Source organism: Trachypithecus francoisi, unplaced genomic scaffold (assembly GCF_009764315.1).
Source record: "Trachypithecus francoisi isolate TF-2019V2 unplaced genomic scaffold, Tfra_2.0 Lachesis_group5, whole genome shotgun sequence".
In the NCBI taxonomy this organism is placed as follows: Eukaryota; Metazoa; Chordata; class Mammalia; order Primates; family Cercopithecidae; genus Trachypithecus; species Trachypithecus francoisi.
The window spans coordinates 58,958,363-58,981,304 of record NW_022681470.1 but is presented as its reverse complement, the minus strand read 5'-3'; the positions used below and the strand labels follow the sequence as shown (position 1 = coordinate 58,981,304).

Below are 22,942 nucleotides of genomic sequence, written 5' to 3'. Positions count from 1 at the left end.
GATTACAGGCTTGAGCCACCGCACCCGGCTATCTTACTTCTGTTTCTTTCCAACTTTTTGCTTTCTCTCTTTCCTCCTGTCTTGTGAACTAGGCAAGGTGGGGGGAGAAGGACAGCAGGAGTAGTAGTGGTCTCCTTCCTTAACGCCTCCCCTACCTCTAGCCCACTTCCAGCCCTCAGCTCTCCAGGGAGGAAAGGGTCCTGTGCTCTTGAGGAAGACCCAGAGGAGAGGTGGTTTTGCAAATGGACACATTTGCAGCTGGCTCTCCCACTCCTTGGCCCTGGAGCAGGGGCACGGTGTCTGCTGACTCTTATCACCAAATGCAAGATAGATAGTGTTTCCGGGGGTGTGTATGGTCTTGGTGACACCATGTGGATGTGTGTTCCTGTGTCCTAGGTGGATGGCCAGCTGAGTGTGTGTCTCCTCTTGTATATCCATGAGGTACCATCCTCTTGTGGACAGAAGCACATCCTTTGGCTCCTGAGTCACAGCAATTGTAGATCTAGAGCCCACCTGGCCCTTGGGCCTCCTCTGGTCACACCTCATCACTGCCAGATGAGGAAGGTGACAACCAGAGAGGCGAAGAGCCCAAGTTTGTGAACAGAAAAGCTGGGCTTGAACCTGGGACTTCAGACTCCATAAAACAGAGATGGCGGACCCTGCTCCAAACCTCCCAAATTGGGGTCCTCTCAACTGGGAATCCTCTGAGGAGCAATTCAGGTACCTGGGACTTTTGCTTGCCTTCCCCCACTTCCTCTCCCCAGATCAGCAGCGTCCATCCTGGTTCCCCTGGTCCCTCCCAACCTCCACCTGGCTTTGGGCACTGCTGGAACCCAGGCAAGCCTGCCTGAGGCCTGGCCTCAAAGATAAAGAAGTTGGGGCTTTGCTTTACTCCTGACTACAACCCGAGTCACCCTGAGCTGCTCACCCAGGTGCTCCCACCCACAGACAACTGAGGATGAGGAGGGAGAACAGAAGAAAAGGCTTTGGGCCCTGGGAGTGAAGCCTAGGACTCAGAACAAACTCAGGAAGTGGGGAGAGGGGATGTGCGGAAAACACACGGGTAGGGAAGTCTGAACACCAAGGCAGCCTCTGGGGTAGCTGGATTCTCCTGGGCCTGCCACAGCAGGGAGGACAAGCCTGCCCCAGCTCAGCCCGGCTGCCTGCTCAGGCCACAGCCAGGGGCTGCTTGCCCCTCCCCCACTCCACCCAGCCCCAAACCTCAGAGCCGCCCACCCGGCCCCTGGATGGGGGCCTGGAAACTCAGCACTGCAGACTCAGGAGATTTTCCAGGCTGTGTGTGCGCCTGCGCATATGTGCTCTTTTGAAAGGCGGGGGCGGGGGGCGGGGGGCGGTTGCAACCAGGGAAACTGATGTGAAAGGGAAGAGGTCCCAGGTCCCAGGTCCCAGTGTGACCAAGAGGTGGGGGAAATAACGGACCTTCTCATCCCATCCTCATCCCACTTCACCTGGGGACATCTCACTTTGTTCTTTCTGGTAGCCTTGATCAGCAACCAAAAAGGGGAGAGGCGGGGTGGAGGCGCCCTAATTCAGAACCTAAGGAGAAAAGAGCGCAGGACACAGGTCTAGGTAAATGCAGGGTATGTCAGAACCTGCCCAAGAGTCCCCACAAAAAAGAGGCCTGCGGGGCCCAGCACAGACTCGATAGCTAGTCCTTTGGACAGAGCCTTGAGGAGGCACCTGGCCTTAAGAGGCACAGCCACCAGTCCCCAGCACAGCCTAGGGGACCAGGAGACAGGGCCCCTAGAGGTTCTGATAAATAAGCAGCAGCCAGCTGGGCACGGTGGCTCATGCCTGTAATCCCAGCACTTTGGGAGGCTGAGGTGGGCAGATCACAAGGTCAGGAGATCAAGACCATCCTGGCCAAATGGTGAAACCCCGTCTCTGCTAAAAATACAAAAATTAGCTGGGCGTGGCGGTGCGTGCCTGTAATCCCAGCTACTCGAGAGGCAGGAGAATCACTAGAACCACGGAGTTGCAGGTTGCAGCGAGCCGAGATGGCGCCACTGCACTCCAGCCTGGTGACAGAGTGAGACTCCATCTCAAAAAAACAAAATAAAATAAATAAGCAGCAGCCTCCCCAGCCCAAACCTCTCCATTCAGCAAAAGAAAAGGTACCGCAAGGGCTGTATCTCCTCCCCAGCAACCACCCCCACAGACAAACCCACATCCTCTCCCTAGAGAACCCCTGGGGTTCCCCCCGCTACCCTGAGGTCTCAGGGCACCTTACTTATTCCTTCTGGAGAGAGCCAGCCAGGAGGCAGCAGAGAGGGCAAGGGGCAAGTCCAGGAGTCCTAGCTCCCAAATGTGAACTGGCCTGGCCTACAGCTGTCCCAGGCAGCGCTCTTCCGGCCCCTCCCTGCTCTCCCACAGCCTGAAGCCAGGCCTTGGGCAGCCCCCACACTGGAGGAAGATAATCACCGGGCAGCAGAGGGGTGGGGTGACTCAGGACAGCCAGGCCGCCCACTCCCCCTGCTGCCTATACTATGGGGAAGGTGGCCAGGGAGTGGGGGAAGGCCTAGTTCCCCCGACCAGGTCATAGGAGAGCAGGGGAGGGACTGGTCACGTGTGGATTGACACTGTGCATGTGCATTTGTGCAAATGTGGGCCATGAGGGTGTACACATCTGTCTTGATGGACGCATGAGTGGGTGTCCAGGGACAACACAGAGCGGGAGGGAGACGGGAGCCCCTGGGAAGAAAAGGCCACATTGTAGAATAGATGTCCATTTGGCTGGCTCTGGGCTTGGGAGAGAGGGAGGGACTCTTCTACCCTAAAACCTTCCTGCCAGGGTCCTGAGTTCCAGCAACGGGCAAAGAACCAGGTACTTTCCTGGACCTCCTGGCAAGATGGCCCTGGCATCCCAGTACCGAGCAGGGCTGGATTGCTGGTCCTCCCAGCCAGGGGTAAGGGGTATGGGATGTTCCCCTTCACCCAAAAGGTAGCAGGAGGTCCTAGCTGGCCCGGCACAGGGGTGCAGCTTTGAGACAGGGGCGCAGTTGTCACTCTGGTCAGCCCGGACCCATCCCATGCCCCTAACAGCACTTCCCTGCCCCACTCACCGTGTCTCCCCTGCTGTCTCCCTTCTTCCTCCGGGATGAGGCCTCCCAGATCCAGTTCTCGGTGTTTCTGTCTCCCCCACACAAACAGGAACAAGCCTGGGCCTGTAAAGTTGGGGCAGAACAAGCCGGCTCAGGCTGGCCTAGGATTTTGGGGGCGGGAAGGATGGAGGAGCAGCCACCCAGGATCCTAGTGCTTCTCCACAGAGGAGCCGAGGAGGGCAGCTAGGAAGGGGGCAGAGCAGGTGGAGTGTGCAGGACCTAGGAGTCCTGACCCCCAGCAGCTGACTCTCTCCCCGGGATCCTCCTCTTGGATAATTAGAGGGTGGCAGCCTTTGCCTCTGAGAGCCAACTGCACCCCAGCAAGGAGCTCCCTACTCCCTAGGGGCTGGCAAGGAGCAAAGACTTTTGAGAATTCTAGGCCAGGCACGGTGGCTCAAGCCTGTAATCCCAGCACTTTGGGAGGCCGAGACGGGCGGATCACGAGGTCAGGAGATCGAGACCATCCTGGCTAACACGGTGAAACCCCGACTCTACTAAAAAATACAAAAAACTAGCCGGGCGAGGTGGCGGGCGCCTGTAGTCCCAGCTACTCCGAGGCTGAGGCAGGAGAATGGCATAAACCCGGGAGGCGGAGCTTGCAGTGAGCTGAGAACCGGCCACTGCACTCCAGCCCGGGCGACAGAGCGAGACTCCGTCTCAAAAAAAAAAAAAAAAAAGAGAATTCTAGATGTAATGGCCGCCTTTCCCCTGGGCAGGGGGCTTCTGACACTTGGGGCAGGGAGCTGCAGCTCATAGCCCTGGAACTGGGAATCACTAGATGGGGAAACAAGAGAGTCAAGACGTGTGTGGCCAGAGCTTGGGAGGGCTGAGGGCACCCACCACAGCCTCCGATGGGACAAGGCTGATTCTCAGGATGCATCATGCCCTGCACCAGTCCCTCCCCAGCCTAGCCTGGTGGCTTGGGACACCCCTCTCTGTCCTCCCTGGTGTGGACTCTGTCCCACCCAGGATGCTGGGAGACCCCTGGGAGTGACTCCTTCCTGAACTTCCTCAGTGCTCTGGTGGAAGCGCCCCAGCAACCCTGCTTTGGGGAGAAAGTCAGCAACGAGGAGGAAGAGGGAGGCTGGTGAGAGGTGAGACCTGGCAGCCGTGACCTCCTCACCTTGTGCTGCTCCCAGGCCCACTTCCCCAGCCAGCTCCTCCCAGCTTCTCGCTCCTCTGGCTACTGACTCCCAACCTCTCCTCCAGGAGCAGAGCACTCCATGGGCTGACAAGGAAGGTGCTATGATCATCCCCCAGTGGAGGAAGGAAGCTGAGGAGGAGACTGAGACTCAGCAATTTGCCCAAGGTCACACAGTTAATAAGCTACGTTTAGACTCATTATGCACAGATCTTTCTGATTTCCAACGATTACTATACTTTCTCTGGAGTCGAGGGTGGCTAGAACCTAAATCTCAACCCAGGAACACAAATCAATTCGAGTGATGGAAGTTTGACAGCTGCTGGGACCTTTCGGCCCCAGGGGTGGGAAGGTTCTGGAGGGGAGAGGGAGTCACTCCCAGGAGCCTCCCAGCAGCCCAGATGTGACGGAATCCACTCCACAGAGGGCAGAAAGGGGTGTTCCAAGTCACCAGGCCAGGCTGGGGAGGGGGTGGTGCAGGGCGGCGACGCATGTCTTGTCCCATCTGAGGTTGCAGTCGGCACCCTCAGCCCGCATGAGCTCTGGCCACACACCTCCATGGATGTCCAGGTATCCCTAAGCACAGGAGAAGAAGGAATGAGCAGGAGCCAAGGAGTGACTGTCCCCTCTACCCCACACCCACCCAGAGGGAACGGGGGATCCTTGAGAGGTCTTGCCTAATGCTCAGCAACTACCCCCACCTGCCCCCAACTATCTTCCCCATCTCCTGGCTCCCAGCTTCCTTGCTGTGAAGCTCAGCTTCCAACTGTACAGCCCTAGGCCTCGGTCTGTGGGGGCAAGGGGTAGGCTCACAGCCAACAGGGCTCAGACCCTGGAAACTTGGGGGGACCAGGCAGACCTGTGTGGGGAGGGCTTTGCCGCTTCCTCCTCCCACCCCTGTGGTGTCCTAGCTTCCTGTTCTTGATAACAATCAGCACAGGCCCAGAGCCGGGCCCTCTTTCCAACCCCCACCTGCCCCCTCCTGTGTCCCCAGGGCCCCCACTACCCACTAGTGGAAACACTGACTGGTGTGGCGGGTGAGTCTCCAGGTCACTGCCTGCAAGCATGTTAGGGATTCCCAGGTTCCTGCTCCCCTCCAGTCTCTCCTGAGCACAGGGGCCAACCCATTTCCCAGCCCTAATTGGCCTCTTCCTCAGGGAAACCCACCCATTCTGGAGAGGAGCGCAGGCTGCAGGGAAGGAGGCGCCAAGATGAGCTGGCCATAGAGGGGCTCAAAAAAGAGCCAGCCCCTGTCCCTACTGCCCAGAGCAAGGGCGGGTGCTGGGAGGCCTTCTGAGCCTCTGAGAGCCGTTCTTGTTCTCCATCTCAACCCTCCTCCCCAAGGGGCCAGCAGAAGGCCAGCCCCCTCCCGACCACCCCCTCCGGCGTGCCTACCCCCTGTGCCTAGGGTACCTCATTTCTTTTTTGCTGTCACCATTTGACAGCTGAATCAGGGAAGTGGGAGGAAGAAAGAGGACGTGGATTGCGCGTGTTGGGGGCCGGGAAGGGAAGGGCGTTTGAAATGTTACAAGGTAAAAGGAGGCCTGCAGCAAGCATGAACCGGCTGGGCTGCTGGCCCGCAAGGAGCCTGCCAAGGCCAGGCAGGGGCAGTGGGCAGAGGAGTCTTGGACTTGGGGGCCACCCTTCAGGTCCCAGGCATCCAGGCACCCCAGCAGCGAAGAGAACATGGGAGTCCCCTGGTGTGAGGGCCAGAGACTGTCCACTGTCTGTAAGTCTTCTAAGTAGATGTCAGGGCTCTGGGAGGAGGCCTGCAGGGGGCTGGGGGCCCAGGGGAAGCCCCTCAGACTCCCTCCCACAAGTGGACTCTGCTATCTGTTTCCTGCTGGGCTGGCCTACACTCAGGCCGCAGGCTGTGGAAAGCTGGGCCGTGGCACAGGGCGTGGAGACGACCTTTTTGGCCTGGCCCCAGGCCTTTCCTTCACATTGTGAGGCATGGATTCTTGCCTCCTCTTTTTCCCCACCCCGAGTCTGTGCCACATCTGCTCTGGGAAGATGTGGTCTGTGCTTGGCCATGAATTCCCAAGGCTTGAAGCAGCAAGGGCTTTGAGGGAGAGGACTGTGAGGCAGAAGCAGTGAAGCAGAAATAAGCCTCCGGCCAAGGTCAGGTTGAGCAGGAGAGCCTTGGGTTCTTTGTGGGACAGCACAGAGCTGGGGGTCAGGCGAGCTGTGCCCAGCAAGGAGGCAGTGGCTGGATGTGACAAAGACCCAGAGGAGAAACATAGCAGGAGGGGAGAGGGTCTGGGAGCTGGCGAAAGCAGGATGGTCGGGAAGGCCTGGCCCCTCACCCATTCCCAGGGAACAGGGCCTTGGGCCCCAGAAGGGCACAGGCGGGAGGCAGCCGACCCCTGGTGGCAGCGGCAGCAGGCACAGGAGGGCAGAATGCAGCTGGGGTGTGCGTGGGTGGCAGCAAGGAGGGGCGGAGGGAGGAAGCTGGCTTCCTGGAGCCTTCTCAGCCCTCAAAGACAGACTGACAGACAGACAGACAGCTGGCGAGAGGCAGCCTGGGGGCCACAGCTGCTTCAGTAAGTATCTGAAGCGGGGACTGGGAGTCCTGTGGCCCTGGGGGTGCGAACTCCAGGGATATAAGAGGGCATCTCCAGGAGGGAGTGCGGGAGGGCGAGTGGGGCGCTCCAATGCCTGGCTAGGGAATGGGTGCTCACAGACCTGCTGTCCCCAAGATGGGGGTGAGCAGGGAAACCACAGGGAGCTGCAAGGAGAGCAAAGGCTGAAGGAACCCTTTCTGCTGCCAGAGACCCTTGCTCTACCACCCACACCTGTGCCAGGCCCACTCTGTCCCCTCACCTCCATCCCTGCCGCCTTGGTGACTCAACAGCCCCACCACCTCGCCCACTGTGACCCTGGCTCTGGGAGATAGGGACTGCCCCCAAGAGGAGATGGTCCCACCACCTCTATGCTCCCTGTCTTGCCCCTAGCTGTCGCCTCACCATGCGCTGTCGCTCAAGGGCTTGGTGAGGCCATTTCCTGTGACAGTTACAGAGGCGGGAGACGGGGGATGGGCAGGAGGAGGAAGGAAACACCTCCAGCCTACCTCCCTGGACAGAGACCCCAGAAGCCAGAAATGGACTTGGGAGTGGAACAGCAGCAGTTAGGAGAGGACCCTGCGGGGGTCCAGGAGCCCGCCTGCCTGGCTGCCCAATCAGCTCCAACACTGCTGGAGGCCTCCATTCTCTGTTCAGGAGAAGGCCCACTGGTTAGCTCAGAGATGGTTTCTGCACGCTTTCTCCCTTCTGTCCTAGAGAACACATGTTTTCTGTTTCCTCCCTTGCCTTCTCCCACTTGGACCCGCTCAGAGCCCTGTGTACTCTGGTGTGTGGCCTCTCTCCCCTCTCTCTTTTCCTCCTTCTGGATTCTTTCCTATCTTCATCCACAATCTCTACCCTTTATCTTGCCGTTACTCTGACCCCAGACTGCCTTCTGCCCTGGGTCCCACCAAATAGATCCTGTCCTTCCCTTAGTGAAAATGAGGCTACCTCTTGGGAAGCAGAAGATGCCCCAGTGAAAATAGAGCGCAAAGCCGGCCTAGCGTGGGAGCCTCCTTCTGGCCAATCAGGCAGGCCAGAGAATAGCAGCAGAGGGCCCTGTCTTTCAGGCAGACCTCATGGCTGAATGAGCCTCCCCTGGGCCTAGCACCCCACCCCAGCATGGTCCAGGCCTGTGGGGGGCGCTCCAGAGCACAGCCGCTGACCTTGTCTTTGGGGGCAGCCATGACCCAGCCTCCGCCTGCCAAAACACCAGCAAAGAAGCATGTACGGCTGCAGGAGAGGTGAGATCTTCCCTGGGAGAGGGGACTTCCCAGCCCTGCGTCCCCATTCCGCTCCTCCCTTCCCTCCATCTGCCCCTCCAGCTCTGACAGCAGGGTCCAGAGGGCCCTCAGTTGTTGACTCCTATTTGGAAAGGAAACCAGTAGTGCTCATTTGCATGTCTTTTGCATGTCTGGAGCACAGAGTTTCATATCAACCCTGAGCCTGCTCCCTAAATTCCAGGCAAGGCCAGCAGCTTTCTTGGTGCTGGATGCATGTTAGAGCCACAGGGCCTGGCTGGGAGTGGGAAGAGGCAGGCAGCTGGAAGGAGCAGTTGAGTTCAAGACTGCCCTGTTCTGGCTGACAAAGGGAGAGGGCTAGGGCTAAGCCGGGCATGGTAGCTCATGCCCCAAATTCCAGCACTTTGGGAGGCTGAGGTGAGAGGATCTCTTGAGTCCAGGAATTAGAGACCAGCCTAGGCAATATAGTGAGACCTCCTCTCTCAAAAAAAAAAAAAAAAAAAAAAAAAGGAGAGCATACAGCAGGGGCCCAAACCCTAAATTTACTGGGCCTTCAGGTTAAAGGAAAGACAAAGAGTGGTCCCCTCAGAGGTGCCTCATAACAGTAATACTTGTAAGAAAAGCAAATATGGTCAGGTACAGTGGCTCATGCCTATAATCCCAGCACTTTGGGAAGCCAAGGCCGGAGGATCACTTGAGTTCAAAACCAGCCTGAGCAACAGAGCAAGACCCTGTCTCTCCAAAAAAAAAAAAAAAAAAAAAATTAAATTAGCCAGGTGTGGTAGCATATGCCTGTGGTCCCAGCTACTCTGGAAGCTGAGGTGGGAGGATCGCTTCAGCCCAGGAGTTTGAGGCTGCTGTAAGCCACCATTGTGCCATCACACTCCAGCCTGGGCAACAGAGAGAGACCCTATCTCCAGCCTGGGCAACAGAGAGAGACTCTATCTCTAAAAGATAAAAGAAAAGGAAATCAAATATGATTGGGTGCTCACTAGGCAGTGGGGGGCTGTACCTGCAGGCGGGGCTCCAATGTGGCTCTGATGCTGGACGTTCGGTCCCTGGGGGCCGTAGAACCCATCTGCTCCGTGAACACACCCCGGGAGGTCACCCTACACTTCCTGCGCACTGCTGGCCACCCTCTTACCTGCTGGGCCCTTCAACACCAGCCACCCAGCCCCAAGCAGCTGGAAGAAGAATTCTTGGTAAGAAATTGGGGTCCCCTCCGAATCGCTCTGCCCTCTGTATCAGAGGCAGCCAGCTGGAACCATTCTCTCACGGGCACCGTGGGCATGTCTCCTCTTTGGGCCCCTTAGGAAAGAGAACGTCAGGGCTGAGGGAGGGGGCTGCCCCCAGGCTTCCCCTTCTGCCCCCACCCCATCTAGGCCTACATGCTAATGTCAAGAAGGAATGGCCAGAGTCCAGCTGTTCTAGAAAAAGGTAGAAGGAGAGAAAAGGAGGCTAGGAGTCAGCTGCTCACCCATTTCCTCCCCCTGCCAGAAGATCCCTTCAAACTTTGTCAGCCCCGAAGACCTGGACATCCCTGGCCACGCCTCCAAGGACCGATACAAGACCATCTTGCCAAGTAAGAACTGCAGCTGGGATGGAGGGAGTTGGGTACAGTCCCGGGGGCTAGAGAATGTCACAGGACAAAGCACACAGTTTCAGCCAGGGAAGGACAACCTTGCTTGGCACATCTTCTCTCAGAAGAGAAAGGGGGAAGCAGCAGCAACAATCACAACAGTAGCAATAATAATGTTTGCAGATATGTACCCTGGGCCAGGCCCTGCTCTCAAACTGTTTTTTTTTTTTTTAAGGCAGAGTTTTCGCTCTTGTCGCCCAGGCTGGAGTGCAATGGCACAATCTCGGCTCACTGCAACCTCCGCCTCCCGGTTCAAGCGATTCTCCTGCCTCAGCCTCCCAAGTAGCTGGGACTACAGGCATGCGCCTCCACACCCGGCTAATTTTGTATTTTTAGTAGAGATGGGGTTTCTCCATTTTCGTCAGGCTGGTCCTGAACTCCTGACATCAGGTGATCCACCCGCCTCAGCCTCCCAAAGTGCTAGGATTACAGGCGTGAGCCACTGCATCCAGTCTCAATCTTTTATATTCACTCATTTCTCACAACAATCCCATGAGGTTTGTACTGTGATATTATGATGATCATTTTACAAATAAGGAAATTAAGGCACAGACAAGTTGAATATGTTACCTAAGATATTCAGCTTAGCTACTTGCACGAAGCCCTTTTTCTTGTCTTCCTCTCGCTTGGGAAGTGTCCAGCCAAGGCTTGTGGTGGAGGAAGCACCACCAGGAGGGCTCCCAGAGAGAGGGCTTTGAGAAAGTCAGATGGAGACAGGGCAACAGCCAGCAAGAGAGCAGTGGCGGAGGGGAGGGAGGACACTGAGCTGGGGGGTGACCCTGCAAGCTGGCAGACCCAGGACAAGCACCTTCTATTTTTCAGAGGCAGGCATGAGGCCCTGGAGCCTCTCCCTCCCTCCCCTGCTCTCCCTATAGGGAAGCTACTCCCAGCTTGAGGCTTTAGCTCAGTGAGCACATGGGCCCTGTCTCCTGCTAACCCTCCTGGAGTGCCCTCTGCCTGCATGGGCGGATCAAGGGGCTATTAGTGCTATTCCAGGCCAGGGAGAGGAGTAGCCCTTGTTCTTGGCCTAATTCTAATCAGCCCTGCAGCCACCAGAAAAGGGAAAAATTCCTTTGCCTGAGATTCCCCTGGTCCCCAGGGTACCCTCTGTCCCTGACCAGGCTGGCATGAGCAGAGCAAGAGTCTCTTCTCCTTTCCTCACAAGCCAGCTTCTTCATCCATGTTTGGGTTTCATTTAGAGAAATCCTTCCCCCTTAGAGGCAGAGGCCAAATGCCTCATGGCTGAGTGGAATCTGAGTCCTAGTTCCACTTCACGGCTGTGTGATATCCAGCAAGTTGCTCATCTGAATCCCATATTCACCATTAGAAAACAAATTCTTCTTCCTCTACATCTCTTTTTCCATTCCTACTGGCATAATCTTATTCTAAACCCGTACTGATCTCAAGGATAGAATTCTATATATATTAGAATATTATATCTTCCCATTTGGTCTCTGCTGTTCCATTCCCTTTCTTCTCTAGTCCATCCTATACAGCACCACTCAGTTAACCTTCCCAAACTATTGCTTTGATCATGTCACTGTCCTGCTCAAAAACATGATATAGCTCCCTACTGTCTGCGTATAAAATTCTTCACAGGGCCAGACATGGCGGCTCACACCTGTAATCTCAGCACTTTGGGAGGTTGAGGTGGGAGAATTGCTTGAAGCTAGAAATTCAAGACCAGCTTGGGCAACAAAGTGAAACCCTGTCTCTACAAAAAACATAAATAAATAAATAAATAAATAAATAGATAAATAAGCCAGGTGTGGTGTGGCATGTGCCTGTAGTCCCAGCTATATGGAAGGCTGAGACAGAAGTATCACTGGAGCCCACGAGTTAGAGGTTACAGTGAGCTATGATCACACCCCTGCACTCCAGCCTGGGCAACAGAGGGAGACCCTGTCTCTAAAAATAACAACAACAACAACAACTTCAGTGGGGATAAGGCCACCTGCTATACACAAGGTGCTGGGACTGTGATGAGCACAGGAACTCTCTTCTTTCTGATCCTGCTGGATCACAGTTGGTCACCTTCTGACCTCTGACCTCTGCTGATTTTTATTTCCTAGATCCCCAGAGCCGTGTCTGTCTAGGCCGGGCACAGAGCCAGGAGGACGGAGATTACATCAATGCCAACTACATCCGAGTGAGTGGCCTGGCTGCAGTGGTGGGTGGGGAATGGGGGAATTCTCAGACATCTGAGAACATCTTCCAGCTGTGACTGGTGGATCAGGTGCCTGCATTTCCTGCCCTCCCTGCTCCAGCTCACTGCTGTCATAGCCCTACCAAGCTGGGCTGGCACTGAATGTGCCCTAAGGCACCAACCTAAAAAATGGAGCAGATGTTGAAAAATATCTGGAGAGACCACCAAGTCTCCCTAACCTCCACTATCAGCCCTCCCATGTCACCCTCTAAACTTAGCAGGAAGTTAGCATTGTTGAACCCAATCTCCAGCTCCTTGAGAGCTCGCAGCTCCCGGAAACTGCGTGGGTGATGCCAGCAGTAATGGGACCTCCCCCACAACTTACCTTAACTGACCCTCAAGTAGCCCCTCTTATGTGAAGACAGTTGATTGATGTCAAGCTATAGGAAGCTCCAGGCCAGGTGGGTGCTCCATGCCAGCTTCTCGCTGCTGTGGACCCTAAGGCGATGTAAAAGCAGCGCTCTCTAGTGACTCAGTGTGGGTAAGACATCAGTCAGGGGCGCAGGGAGGCGAAAAGCTCTTAGCTAGGGAAGCCATGGGGAAACACGATCTTCCATTTGCGGGCCAATACCAGATCAACTGCGGTCCTGATTCCACCATCATCTTGAGGAGCAGGAAGCTGAGGGTCCTGAAGGTGAGAAAATCAGGTTAGGGAGACTGTGCTACATTTTGCTACTACTTTTATAGAAAAGTAACATGTAAGTGTGAAACTGTCACTGAACAAATACTAAACACTGTTTAGGTATTTTGTGCTAGAAGAAAGCAGCAGGGGAGGAAGAGAATAAACACTTATAGAGCACTTGCTATTGACTAGACTCTCAATATATCTTACTGAATTTAATCCACTCTACATTCCTACAAGATAGATATTATTATGCCCAATTTACAGATGATACAACTGAGACTTACGGAGGTTAGGTAACTGGCTTATAGTGGCACAGCCAGGAAACAGCAGAACAGGGATCTGATCCTCACTCCAGAACCCATATCCTTTCCACCGTGTGGCTTCTGAGTGTGCGTGTTCATGCACGTGTGTGTCTACACCTGTGGTTCACAGCTTTAGGCTGACCCCAGCACCTGAGGCATCCAGGATCACCCCAGAGCTCTGCTCTCACTGCTCCCTACCCCTTCCCCTGTGCTTCCACCTTCCAGGGCTATGATGGGAAGGAGAAGGTCTACATTGCCACCCAGGGCCCCATGCCCAACACTGTGTCGGACTTCTGGGAGATGGTGTGGCAAGAGGAAGTGTCCCTCATTGTCATGCTCACTCAGCTCCGAGAGGGCAAGGAGGTAGGAGGCAGAGCCACGTTCATGAGGAACCCAGAAAGTGCTATGCCCGCCCCACCCCCTACTCCCCACACAGGACAGCTCAGGACCAGAGGTTTCCCTGGGAGCCAGCCCCAGCTCATACGTCTCAGAAAGTTCCCTGAGATATACCCCTGGGAGGCTGTCCATGGCCAAAATATAGGATAGGGTGAGCACTCTGCTTGCAGGTGTCAAGCTCAGAAGAACCAGGCTCCCTGTTGTTGACCTTCCATCCAGTAGGGGTGGAAGATGGGGAGGAGATACCAGCCCCTCTTTGCTGCCCTGTCACCTGCTCCAGCTGACCCTCTTCTGACTCCCAGCTCCCTGCCTCCTAGAAATGTGTCCACTACTGGCCCACAGAAGAGGAAACCTATGGACCCTTCCAGATTCGCATCCAGGACATGAAAGAGTGCCCAGAATACACTGTGCGGCAGCTCACCATCCAGGTACCACCCCAGGGGCCAGGCCCAGTGGGAAGTTGGGCTGCCCACAGCATCTCTGGAACTCAGGCCGGCTCTTCACTAGGAGCCAAGGGTTTACTCATCTAAACCATCTTAAATCCACATCTATAGAAGAAAGAGAAACTTGAGCACTGTCCTCAGCCTCTAGTCTAATAGGGCAGAGCCAAAAAGCCGAATAGGACTACCAGGAAGTACCCACCTGTCTGTGTGAATGGTCAGGCGAGGACAGGCAGGATCCAGGAGCCGGGCCAAGGGAAGGAGAGTAGGTTAAAGGAGATGTGGAAGGCCAGGTGTGGCGGCTCATGCCTATAATCCCAGCACTTTGGGAGGCTGACGTGGGCGGAGTCCTCTTGAGGTCAGGAGTTCCAGACCAGCCTGGCCAACATGGTGAAACCTCGTCTCTACTAAAAATTACAGCTACTTGGGAGGCTAAGACAGGAGACTCACTTGAACCCAGGAGGCAGAGGTTGTAGTGAGCCGAGATTGTGCCACTGCACTCCAGCCTGGGTGATGGAGTGAGACTGTGTCTCAAAAAAACAAACCAAAAAAAAAAAGAAAGAAAGAGATGTGGAATAACATGTACATAAGGACTTTTTAAATGCCTTCTATTATTTTACAGTGTTTTATATTTTTGAAAGCATTCCTCTATCAACTTATTCTCCTCCAAATATCCTAGCAAGTAAACCAGTAAGATATCATTGTCCCCATTTTCCAGGTGAAGAAAATGAGATCAAGGGACTTGTCCAAAGTCATGTGCTTGTGGGAAGCAGAGCCAGGACTTGAATTTGGGTCTCTCCCCTCTCCCAGGACAATGCTCCTTCCCAGCATTCTGGAGGGGGAAGCGGTGGAGAATGATGAGCATGAAAATTGCAACCTAGCTTGCTTTGAGTAGATGACCCCCCACAGGGTAATTCCAGCCCTTGCCCTCCTCAGGCACCACAGAAGAAGGCAGGCCCTCCACCCTGACCTTGGTTCTCATGCCTTGTCTCCAATCCAGTACCGGGAAGAGTGCCGGTCAGTAAAGCACATCCTCTTCTCAGCCTGGCCCGACCACCAGACACCAGAATCAGCTGGGCCCCTGCTGCGCCTAGTGGCAGAGGTGGAGGAGAGCCCCGAGACAGCTGCCCGCCCCGGGCCCATCGTAGTCCACTGCAGGTGCGTGGCCCTCCCTTCACTGCAGCCTGTGGACTGCGCTCCCCTCCCCTGCCCCCTGGGTCTCTCCTGGGGAAGGGTCTGAGCAGAAGAGCATCAGGCAAGCATAGTCCTTACTTGGACCTGACTCACAAGGCCATTCAGCAAGGGCTCTGTTCTTTTCACCTCCTTCATGCAGAACCCAGACATCTGGGCTGGACACCCAGGCCCCATCCACAGAGGGGACAGAACATCAGGAAGGTCCCAGTCAGCTGCAGGAGGACATAAACAGGATTCCAACTGTTGGGGAACTCATTTACTCATTCAACAAATATGTATTGAAAACCCTATTATTGGCCGGGCATGGTGGTTCACACCTGTAATCCCAGCACTTTGGGAGGCCGAGATGGGCAGATCACTTGAGGTCAGGAGTTTGAGACCAGCCTGGCCAACATGGTGAAAACCTGTCTCTACTAAAAAATACAAAAATTAGCCGGGCATGGTAGCACATGCTTATAATCCCAGCTTCTTGGGAGACTGAGGCAGAAGAATTGCACGAACACTGGAGGCAGATGTTGCAGTGAGCTGAGATCACACCACTGCACTCCAGCCAGGGTGACAGAGCAAGACTCCATCTCCAAAAAAGAAAACTTATTATTGTCAGGCACAGTGTTAGATGCTAAGGAGACAGCTGTGAACAAAGCAGTTTGGTTTCTTCCCATACAGGTTTACAGTCTGGTGAGAAAGAAGGCAGATTAGGCCGGGCACGGTGGCTCAAGCCTGTAATCCCAGCACTTTGGGAGGCCGAGACGGGCGGATCACGAGGTCAGGAGATCGAGACCATCCTGGCTAATATGGTGAAACCCCGTCTCTACTAAAAATACAAAAAACTAGCCGGGCGACGAGGCGGGCGCCTGTAGTCCCAGCTACTCGGGAGGCTGAGACAGGAGAATGGCGTGAACCCGGGAGGCGGAGCTTGCAGTGAGCTGAGAGCCGGCCACTGCACTCCAGCCTGGGTGGCAGAGCAAGACTCCGTCTCAAAAAAAAAAAAAAAAAAAAAAAAAAAAAGAAGGCAGATTAGGCCAGGCACAGTGGCTCAGCCTCTAATCCCAGCACTTTGGGAGGCTGAGATGGGAGGATCACCTGAGGTCAGGAGTTCAAGACCAGCCTGGCCAACATGGTGAAACCCCATCTCTACTAAAAATACAAAAAGTAGCGCGTGCCTGTAATCCCAGCTACGTGGGAGGCTGAGGCAGGAGAATTGCTTGAACCTGGGAAGTGGAAGTTGTAGTGAGCTGAGACTGCACCACTGCACTCCAGCCTGGGCAACAGAGCAAGACTCCATCTCAAACAAACAAACTAACAAAAACAAACAAAGAAGGCAGATTAAACAATTAAATACCAGCCGGGCCTATAATCCCAGCACTTTGGGAGGCCAAGGCGGGCGGATCACCTGAGGTCGGGAGTTCGATACCAGCCTGACCAACATGGCGAAACCCTGTCTCTACTAAAAGTACAAAAGTAGCTGGGCATGGTGGTGCATGCCTGTAATTCCAGTTACTTGGGAGGCTGAGGCAGGAGAATCACTTGAACCTGGGAGGTGGAGGTTGCGGTGAGCTGAGATCACGTCATTGCATTCCAGCCTGGGCAACAAGAGCGAAACTCTGTCTAAAAAAAAAAAACCTGTAAAATATCACACAATATGATGAGAGCTGTGATGGGGATATGATGGGGAGCATAGAACCAAGTCTCCTAAGCCAGACTTTGACCAGAGGTTTTCCAAGAGAAAAACCAAGCTAAGACCTGAAAGGTGAATTAGCCAAGCGAAGAGAGGGAAGGGAACACGTTCCAGGCAGGTGGAACAGCATATGCTAACTAAGGCCCAGAGAAGAAATGTGAAAATGGATACACTGCTAGGAGCAGGGTTACAGGTTGGGCCCAGAGGTTATGTGTGGGGTAATGATGAGAGATGGGTTTGGAAGGCCAGTGAAGGTCAGATGATGAGGGGCCTTGTAGGACTGGCTAAGACACTTGGTTATAAAATAACACTTTGGCTATAGAGTGAAAAATTGATTGGGCTGGAGTGAGAGGGTATCGTAGGGGATAAGACTAAAGAAAGAGACCATTTGGGAGTGCATATCCTAAATAAAACAGAGCACAGAGGCAAAAAGCATGACACAGGGGCTTCCCAGCCCACCCACAGGTAGCAATGGGACATGTGCAGGGAGGTCATTAGAGGCTCACGCAAGAGGAACAGGAGGCCTGGGGAGTTTTGAAATAAACAGAGAGCACGATGGAGCAAGCAGAGCAGAGCGGAGAGAAGACTGTGGGAGGGCGCCGAGGTGGGAAACAGAGGGGCCGGGCATGGGCTGTGTGGAAGATGAGTCTGAGCTGAGAGGAAGTCAAGGTTAGATAAGGAGGGCTCAAGGGTCAGCACGCCCACAAGTGGGGAACTGTCTGTTGGAAACTGCTGTAGATGCTTAGCAGAGGGGAGATCATCAAAACGTCCACAGGGACCAGAAGGTGGCCTGTAACAGGCTTACAGTGAGGCTGGTAAGAAATGTAAACTCCTCCTGTGCCAGTTATAACCTGCCTCCAGCAGGGTCCCCAAGGGGACTGGAATCCGGAGTACTGCTACCTGCCCCCATCTCCAGAGCCCTATCCCCAAAATATAGCACCTGCAGGTCCCATTTCTTTCTCTATGGTTTGGGGCCTGGCTCTTATATTCCTGGTCTCCCATGACCTCCCTGTCCCCTCCCTGGCTATCTTCAGTGCAGGGATTGGCCGGACAGGCTGCTTCATCGCCACGCGAATTGGCTGTCAACAGCTGAAGGCCCGAAGGGAAGTGGACATTCTGGGCATTGTGTGCCAACTGCGGCTAGACAGGTGGGTCTGTGGGTGTAAACAAGGCCAACAACGTTAATGGGGGGCATCAGTGCCTCTGGGCCCCAGAGCCCTGATAGGCCCATCACCATCAAGCACTCCTGCAAGAAAGGAAGAAACTCTTTCTGCTTAGCGCTGTTTATTTTGCAACTAACAACCAGCAAAAAATATCTATCTGGATGGCCGGGCACGGTGGCTCACACCTATAATCCCAGCACATTGGCAGGCTGAGGTGGGTGGATCACCTGAGATCAGGAGTTCGAGACCAGCCTCGCCAACATGGTAAAACGCTGTCTCTACTAAAAATACAAAAATTAGCCAGACCTGGTGCGGGCCCTTGTAATCCCAGAAACTCAGGAGGCTGAGGCAGGACAGTTGCTTGAACCCAGGAGGTGGAAGTTGCAGTGAGCCAAGATTGTGCCATTGCGCTCCAGCCTGGGCGACAGAGCGAGACTCTGTCTCAAAAAAAAAAAAGAAAGAAAAAGAATATCTATCTGGAAAGTTGGCTTGGAGGCCTGGAATTAAACATGATATGAGGCAACAACAAGTAGTGCAAAGAAGCTCACTGGGTTGAGGCAGAGCCAGTGTTCAGATCCAACTTCTGTCTCACTGAGATGTCACTAGATTTCTCTGAGCTTCCATTTCTTTTTTTTCCTTTCTTTCTTCTTTTTTTAATAATAGAGATGGGGTCTCACTATGTTGCCCAGACTAGTCTCGACCTCCTGGGCTCTACAATGCCCCTTGGCTTCCCAAAGTACTGGGATTACAGGCTTAAGTCACTGTGCCTAGCCCCCACTTCTTTATCTAGAGAGAGATAACGGCTCCTTCCCCCAGAAAACTGTTGTAAGAAATGAGTCAACTTATATGAAAGTGTTTTGGAAATGGAAACTGTTATACAAATGTATGGAATCATTATTTTTACTTTTAAGATTATTAGAAAGAAGGAGACTTGAGGCTCAGGAGTATTCCTGGCCCGACTCAAGGCTTCAGAGGTCTGGTTTTGTCCCAGGAGCTGAGTGAATCAAGGAAGACCAAGTGTCAACATGGGGCACCCCCCTCAGCACGTGTAAGGCGCAGAGGACTTCTCCCGCAGCAAATCTGAGGGTCAGCAAGGAGGAGTAGCAAGTAGAAAAGATGAATATAGGTGGCGGGGCATGGTGGCTCATATCTGTAATCTTAGCACTTTGGGAAGCCAAGATGGGCCAATCGCTTGAGGTCAGGAGTTCAAGACCACTCTGGGCAACATGGTGAAACCCCGTTTCTACTAAAAATACAAAAATTAGCTGGGCATGGTGGCAGGCACCTACAGTCCTAGCTACTCAGGAGACTGAGGCAGGAGAACCACTTGAACCCAGGAGGCAGAGGCTGCAGTGAGCCAAGATCATACCACTACTCTCCAGCCTGGGTATCAGAGTGAGACCGTCTCACAAAAAAAAAAAAAAAAAAAAAGAAGAAAGAAAGAAAAAGAAAAAATTAACATAGGCAAAGGAGTTGGCATGTTCTTTGAGAAAGTCAGGACTTTTCCAGTAGGACCACAAGGATGTTTGACTGGAGCCATTCAGCCAGCACCCTGACCCTCCTTCACTCATGGTCTGTGTGTTTCTCCTTGCAGAGGTGGGATGATCCAGACGGCAGAGCAGTACCAGTTCCTGCACCACACTTTGGCCCTGTATGCAGGCCAGCTTCCAGAGGAACCCAGCCCCTGACCCCTGCCACCCTCCAACAGCCCAGGTGCCCACCTCCCTCAAGCCTGGGAAGGTGGGTCTGGGGAAAGTGGGCCGAGTGATCTGGGGAAGGAGTGCCTCCTTAGTGGTGCTTGCAGTCACAGGAAGCAGCATCAGTAAGGACAAGGGGCTGGATTCCAAGTCTTCACCACTGGCCACTCCTCTGCTTCCTCTGTTGGCCCCAGATGGACAGTAAGGGGAACCTCCAATGTCTCTCTGAACTTAAAGACAGGAGCTGGCATTTGTGACAGACAAACAAAGAAGCCCAGGTGTCCTGATCTTCTCTAAGACACTCTTTGTGAGCTTGTTTCCTCTTCTATAACATGAACATTAAGTGCTTAGCTGCCATGAGGGAAAAGCAATGAGAGAAGTTTCTAGAAGCCACTCCAGTCACTCCTTCCTGGGGCTGACAAAAGGGTGATTCCAAGATCATCCTTCACCCGAGGCCCTGCCCAAGCACAGGCCAGATGCAAGAATGGGGAAAAGTCTGGTCCTGATCTCCAAGTCTCAACATCTTAGCAGTGACTCTGCTCCCTGACCACACATCGGAAGGGCTGGACAACTCCAGTCAAAAGAAAGAACAAGGACTCTGGTTACCCTTGCTTCCACTCATGTGTCCTAAGAGTAGGCTACAGAGGTGACCAGGCCTGGCAGTTGGAATCTCAGGAAGAGGGAACATGTGGGGACTACTCAGAGGCAAAGAGGGGCTGCTCCTGCCTCCATGGTTGCTGGCCACTCCCACCAACTACTCTTAGGGAGGCTGAGCAGTCTCTGTTTTGCTTCCATGGCTTAAATAATACCCTGTAGTATGCAGGAAGACAAAAGAAAGAGGCAAGTAGAGAAGAGGAGGCAAAGTGCTCAGTCTGATTTTAGATAACCAACCCCACCATGACCCTCTATACTCTGCATTTGCTGAGTACACCTAGAGAGCTTGGCTGTTTCCAAAAACAATCAGGGTCATAACCATCCATGCAGACATGGAGGCTCGGCTGAACTGGGACTCCTCACTGTCTACCCCAGAGAACAAGCGCCCCTCATCCATCTCAGCATCAACACAATTTCCAGGGGACCTCAGGTCTAACTAAGGACTGAATGCCACACCTCAGGATTCGTCCTTCTTGCATCTCAGACTGGCTGCCCATTCTGAGATGGGGATGAAAATAAGATGCCGCATCACCGGGCATGCCGCCCCTGAGAGCTGCCTTGATACCAGTTCTCTGTGGAAACCCCCGAGGAGCTGGATCTGGAGAACAGCTGGGCCTCCTCACTCAGGACTTCTCTCCTAAAGAACACGCAGTGCTAAAACTGAGGATGATTTCCCTAATGCTTCTGCTTGGCCTTGTGGAGGAGCTGCTCCTTCCTTACAGCCCTGGGGATGGACTTGCCCACACCTCCACCTCCCCTGAGCCCTGTGAGAGGCACAACTGTCTATGCCAATGAGGCTCGGTGGGGGGCTCTCAAGTGCCTGATCCTGCCCTGGGCTCAGAGCCAGCCCAGAGGGAAGCAACTGCACAGCCCCACAGGCCTTCCCTGGCACTGCCCCCCCAACCCCATCCCAGAGCTCAGAGGGTACAAGCTCCAAAACAGTAACCAAGTGGGAAAATAAAGACTTCTTGGATGACTGACTCATTCCTTCTTTCCATCTTCTTCTTGGCCCTCTGGGGCTTCTTTGTAAGAAGAAAGACTGCAGACCAGGGACAGGCAGGCTGCAAATCTTTGCCCTTGGGATATGTACTTTTCTAGCGCTTCCAAGGACATAAAATAAGGTGAAACCAAAGTCAATTTAGGAAGTGAGACAGGGTGGACTCTCATAGTCTACTCAGGCAGCTGTAACAATTCACACTACCGTAAACCGTGTGGCTTCTAAACAACAGAAATGTATTGCTGGCCTGGTGCGATGCTCATGCCTGTAATCCCAGCCCTTTGGGAGGCCGAGGCAGTTGGATCACGAGGTCAGGAGATCGAGGCCATCCTGGCTAATACAGTGAAACCGTGTCTCTACTAAAGACACAAAAAATGAGCTGGGTGTGGTGGCACACACCTGTAGTCAGCTACTCAGGAGGCTGAGGCAGAAGAATTGCTTGAACCCTGGAGGCGGAGGGTGCAGTGAGCTGAGATCGTGCCACTGCACTCCAGCCTGGATGACAGAACAAGACTCCGTCTCAAAAAAAAAAAAGAAAAAGGAAAAAAGAAATGTATTGCTCACAGTTCTGGAGGCTGGGAAGTCTGGGATCGAGACCCTTGCAGACTCAGTGTCTGGCTATTAGGCAGAGCCTTCTTTCTTTTTTTTTTTTTTTGAGACAGAGTCTCACTGTCGCCCAGGCTGGAGTACAGTGGCGCGATCTTGGCTCACTGCAAGCTCCACCTCCCCGGCTCATGCCATTCTCCTGCCTCAGCCTCCCGAGTAGCTGGGACTACCAGCACCCGCCACCATGCCCAGCTAATTTTTTATATTTTTAGTAGAGACGGGGTTTCACCATGTTAGCCAGGATGGTCTCGATCTCCTGACCTCGTGATCCACCCGCCTCGGCCTCCCAAAGTGCTGGGATTACAGGCGTGAGCCACCGGGCCCAGCCTTAGGCAGAGCCTTCTTTCTGTCCTTGCATGGTGAAAAGGTTGTGGGCTGGTGTTCTTCCCCCCAACCCCACCCGCCCCCTTTATAAGGCCCCACCCTCATGACTTAAATCACCTCCTAACACCATCACCTTAGGGGTTAGGACTTCCACCTATGAATTTTGGGGGACATCAACATTCAGTCCATAGCCTTTATCTTAGGAGCTAGAGGGGGACTTATAAAGGGCAGAGGTTAGGCCGGGCGCGGTGGCTCACGCCTGTAATCCCAGCACTTTGGGAGGCCGAGGTGGGCGGATCGTGAGGTCAGGAGATTGAGACCATCCTGGTTAACACGGTGAAACCCCGTCTCTACTAAAAATACAAAAAATTAGCCGGGCGAGGTGGCGGGCGCCTGTAGTCCCAGCTACTCGGGAGGCTGAGGCAGGAGAATGGCGTAAACCCGGGAAGCGGAGCTTGCAGTGAGCTGAGATCCGGCCACTGCACTCCAGTCCGGGCGACAGAGCAAGACTCCGCCTCAAAAAAAAAAAAAAAAAGGGCAGAGGTTAGAAAGATGGTGCTTAATAAACCAGAATATTGGCCAGGCGCAATGGCTCATGCCTGTAATCCCAGCACTTTGGGAGGCTGAGGCAGGCAGATTGCTTGAGCTCAGGGCTTCAAGAACAGCCTGGACAACATGGCAAAACCTCGTCTCTACAAAACAGACAAAAATTAGGCAGGCACGGTGGCGCATGCCTGTAGTCCCAGCTACTCAGGAGACTGAGGTGGAAGAATCACCTGAGCCTGAGGAGGTGGAGGCTGCGGTGAGTCAAGATCTCACCACTGCACCCCAGCCTGGGTGACACAGCGAGACTCTTGTCAAAAAAAGAAAAACAAAATAAAACAAAAAAAACCAGAATATTATTCTAGCCCAAACCTTGTGATTCTTCTACTTTGGCAACTTTTTGACTATTTGGG

General features: G+C 53.9%; 2 protein-coding genes across 12 annotated transcripts in view; one reads left to right on the top strand and one right to left on the bottom strand.

Moving 5' to 3' along the window:
* Positions 1-35: 35 nt before the first annotated feature.
* LOC117076129 (homeobox protein engrailed-1-like) overlaps positions 36-22,942 on the bottom strand; it is a 24,154-nt gene continuing 1,247 nt past the window's right edge. Inside the window, exons 2-7 of one of the 8 annotated variants that reach the window (XR_004434250.1) lie at positions 16,401-16,475; positions 14,961-15,079; positions 14,644-14,763; positions 13,876-13,879; positions 12,482-12,538; positions 12,280-12,348 (exon numbers count right to left, since the gene is read on the bottom strand). Coding sequence is in view for 1 of the 8 variants with exons in the window: in XM_033199206.1 (XP_033055097.1) it covers positions 12,286-12,348; positions 12,482-12,538 (120 nt within the window). In the remaining 7 variants the exon portion in view is untranslated. The other 7 variants (XR_004434245.1, XR_004434251.1, XR_004434246.1 and 4 more) reach the window with 7 other exon arrangements.
* Positions 5,783-21,039, top strand: PTPN7 (protein tyrosine phosphatase non-receptor type 7). 4 transcript variants are annotated; one of them, XM_033199204.1, is made up of 10 exons: positions 5,783-5,988; positions 7,895-8,068; positions 9,084-9,267; positions 9,563-9,647; positions 11,777-11,853; positions 13,063-13,200; positions 13,551-13,661; positions 14,674-14,831; positions 17,580-17,693; positions 19,303-19,505. In XM_033199204.1, the coding sequence occupies exons 1-10, from the start codon at positions 5,786-5,788 to the stop codon at positions 19,394-19,396; spliced, it is 1,338 nt and encodes a 445-aa protein (XP_033055095.1). In that variant the 5' UTR covers positions 5,783-5,785; the 3' UTR covers positions 19,397-19,505. The 4 variants fall into 4 exon arrangements, with proteins under 4 accessions (XP_033055095.1, XP_033055096.1, XP_033055094.1 ...); XM_033199203.1 differs by lacking the exon at positions 5,783-5,988 and adding an exon at positions 6,039-6,806 and having other exon boundaries at positions 9,566-9,647; positions 19,303-21,039; XM_033199202.1 differs by lacking the exon at positions 5,783-5,988 and adding an exon at positions 6,544-6,806 and having other exon boundaries at positions 19,303-21,039.

What these genes read in the sequence shown, in the direction of transcription:
- PTPN7 (XM_033199202.1), top strand. Translation starts at nt 6,544, where the DNA reads ATGGTCGGGAAGGCCTGGCCCCTCACCCATTCCCAGGGAACAGGGCCT. An exon ending in TGGGGGCCACAGCTGCTTCA is followed by an intron (nt 6,807 to 7,894) that starts GTAAGTATCTGA and finishes CCTGTCTTTCAG; the next exon opens with GCAGACCTCATGGCTGAATG. An exon ending in TGCGGCAGCTCACCATCCAG is followed by an intron (nt 13,662 to 14,673) that starts GTACCACCCCAG and finishes TCTCCAATCCAG; the next exon opens with TACCGGGAAGAGTGCCGGTC.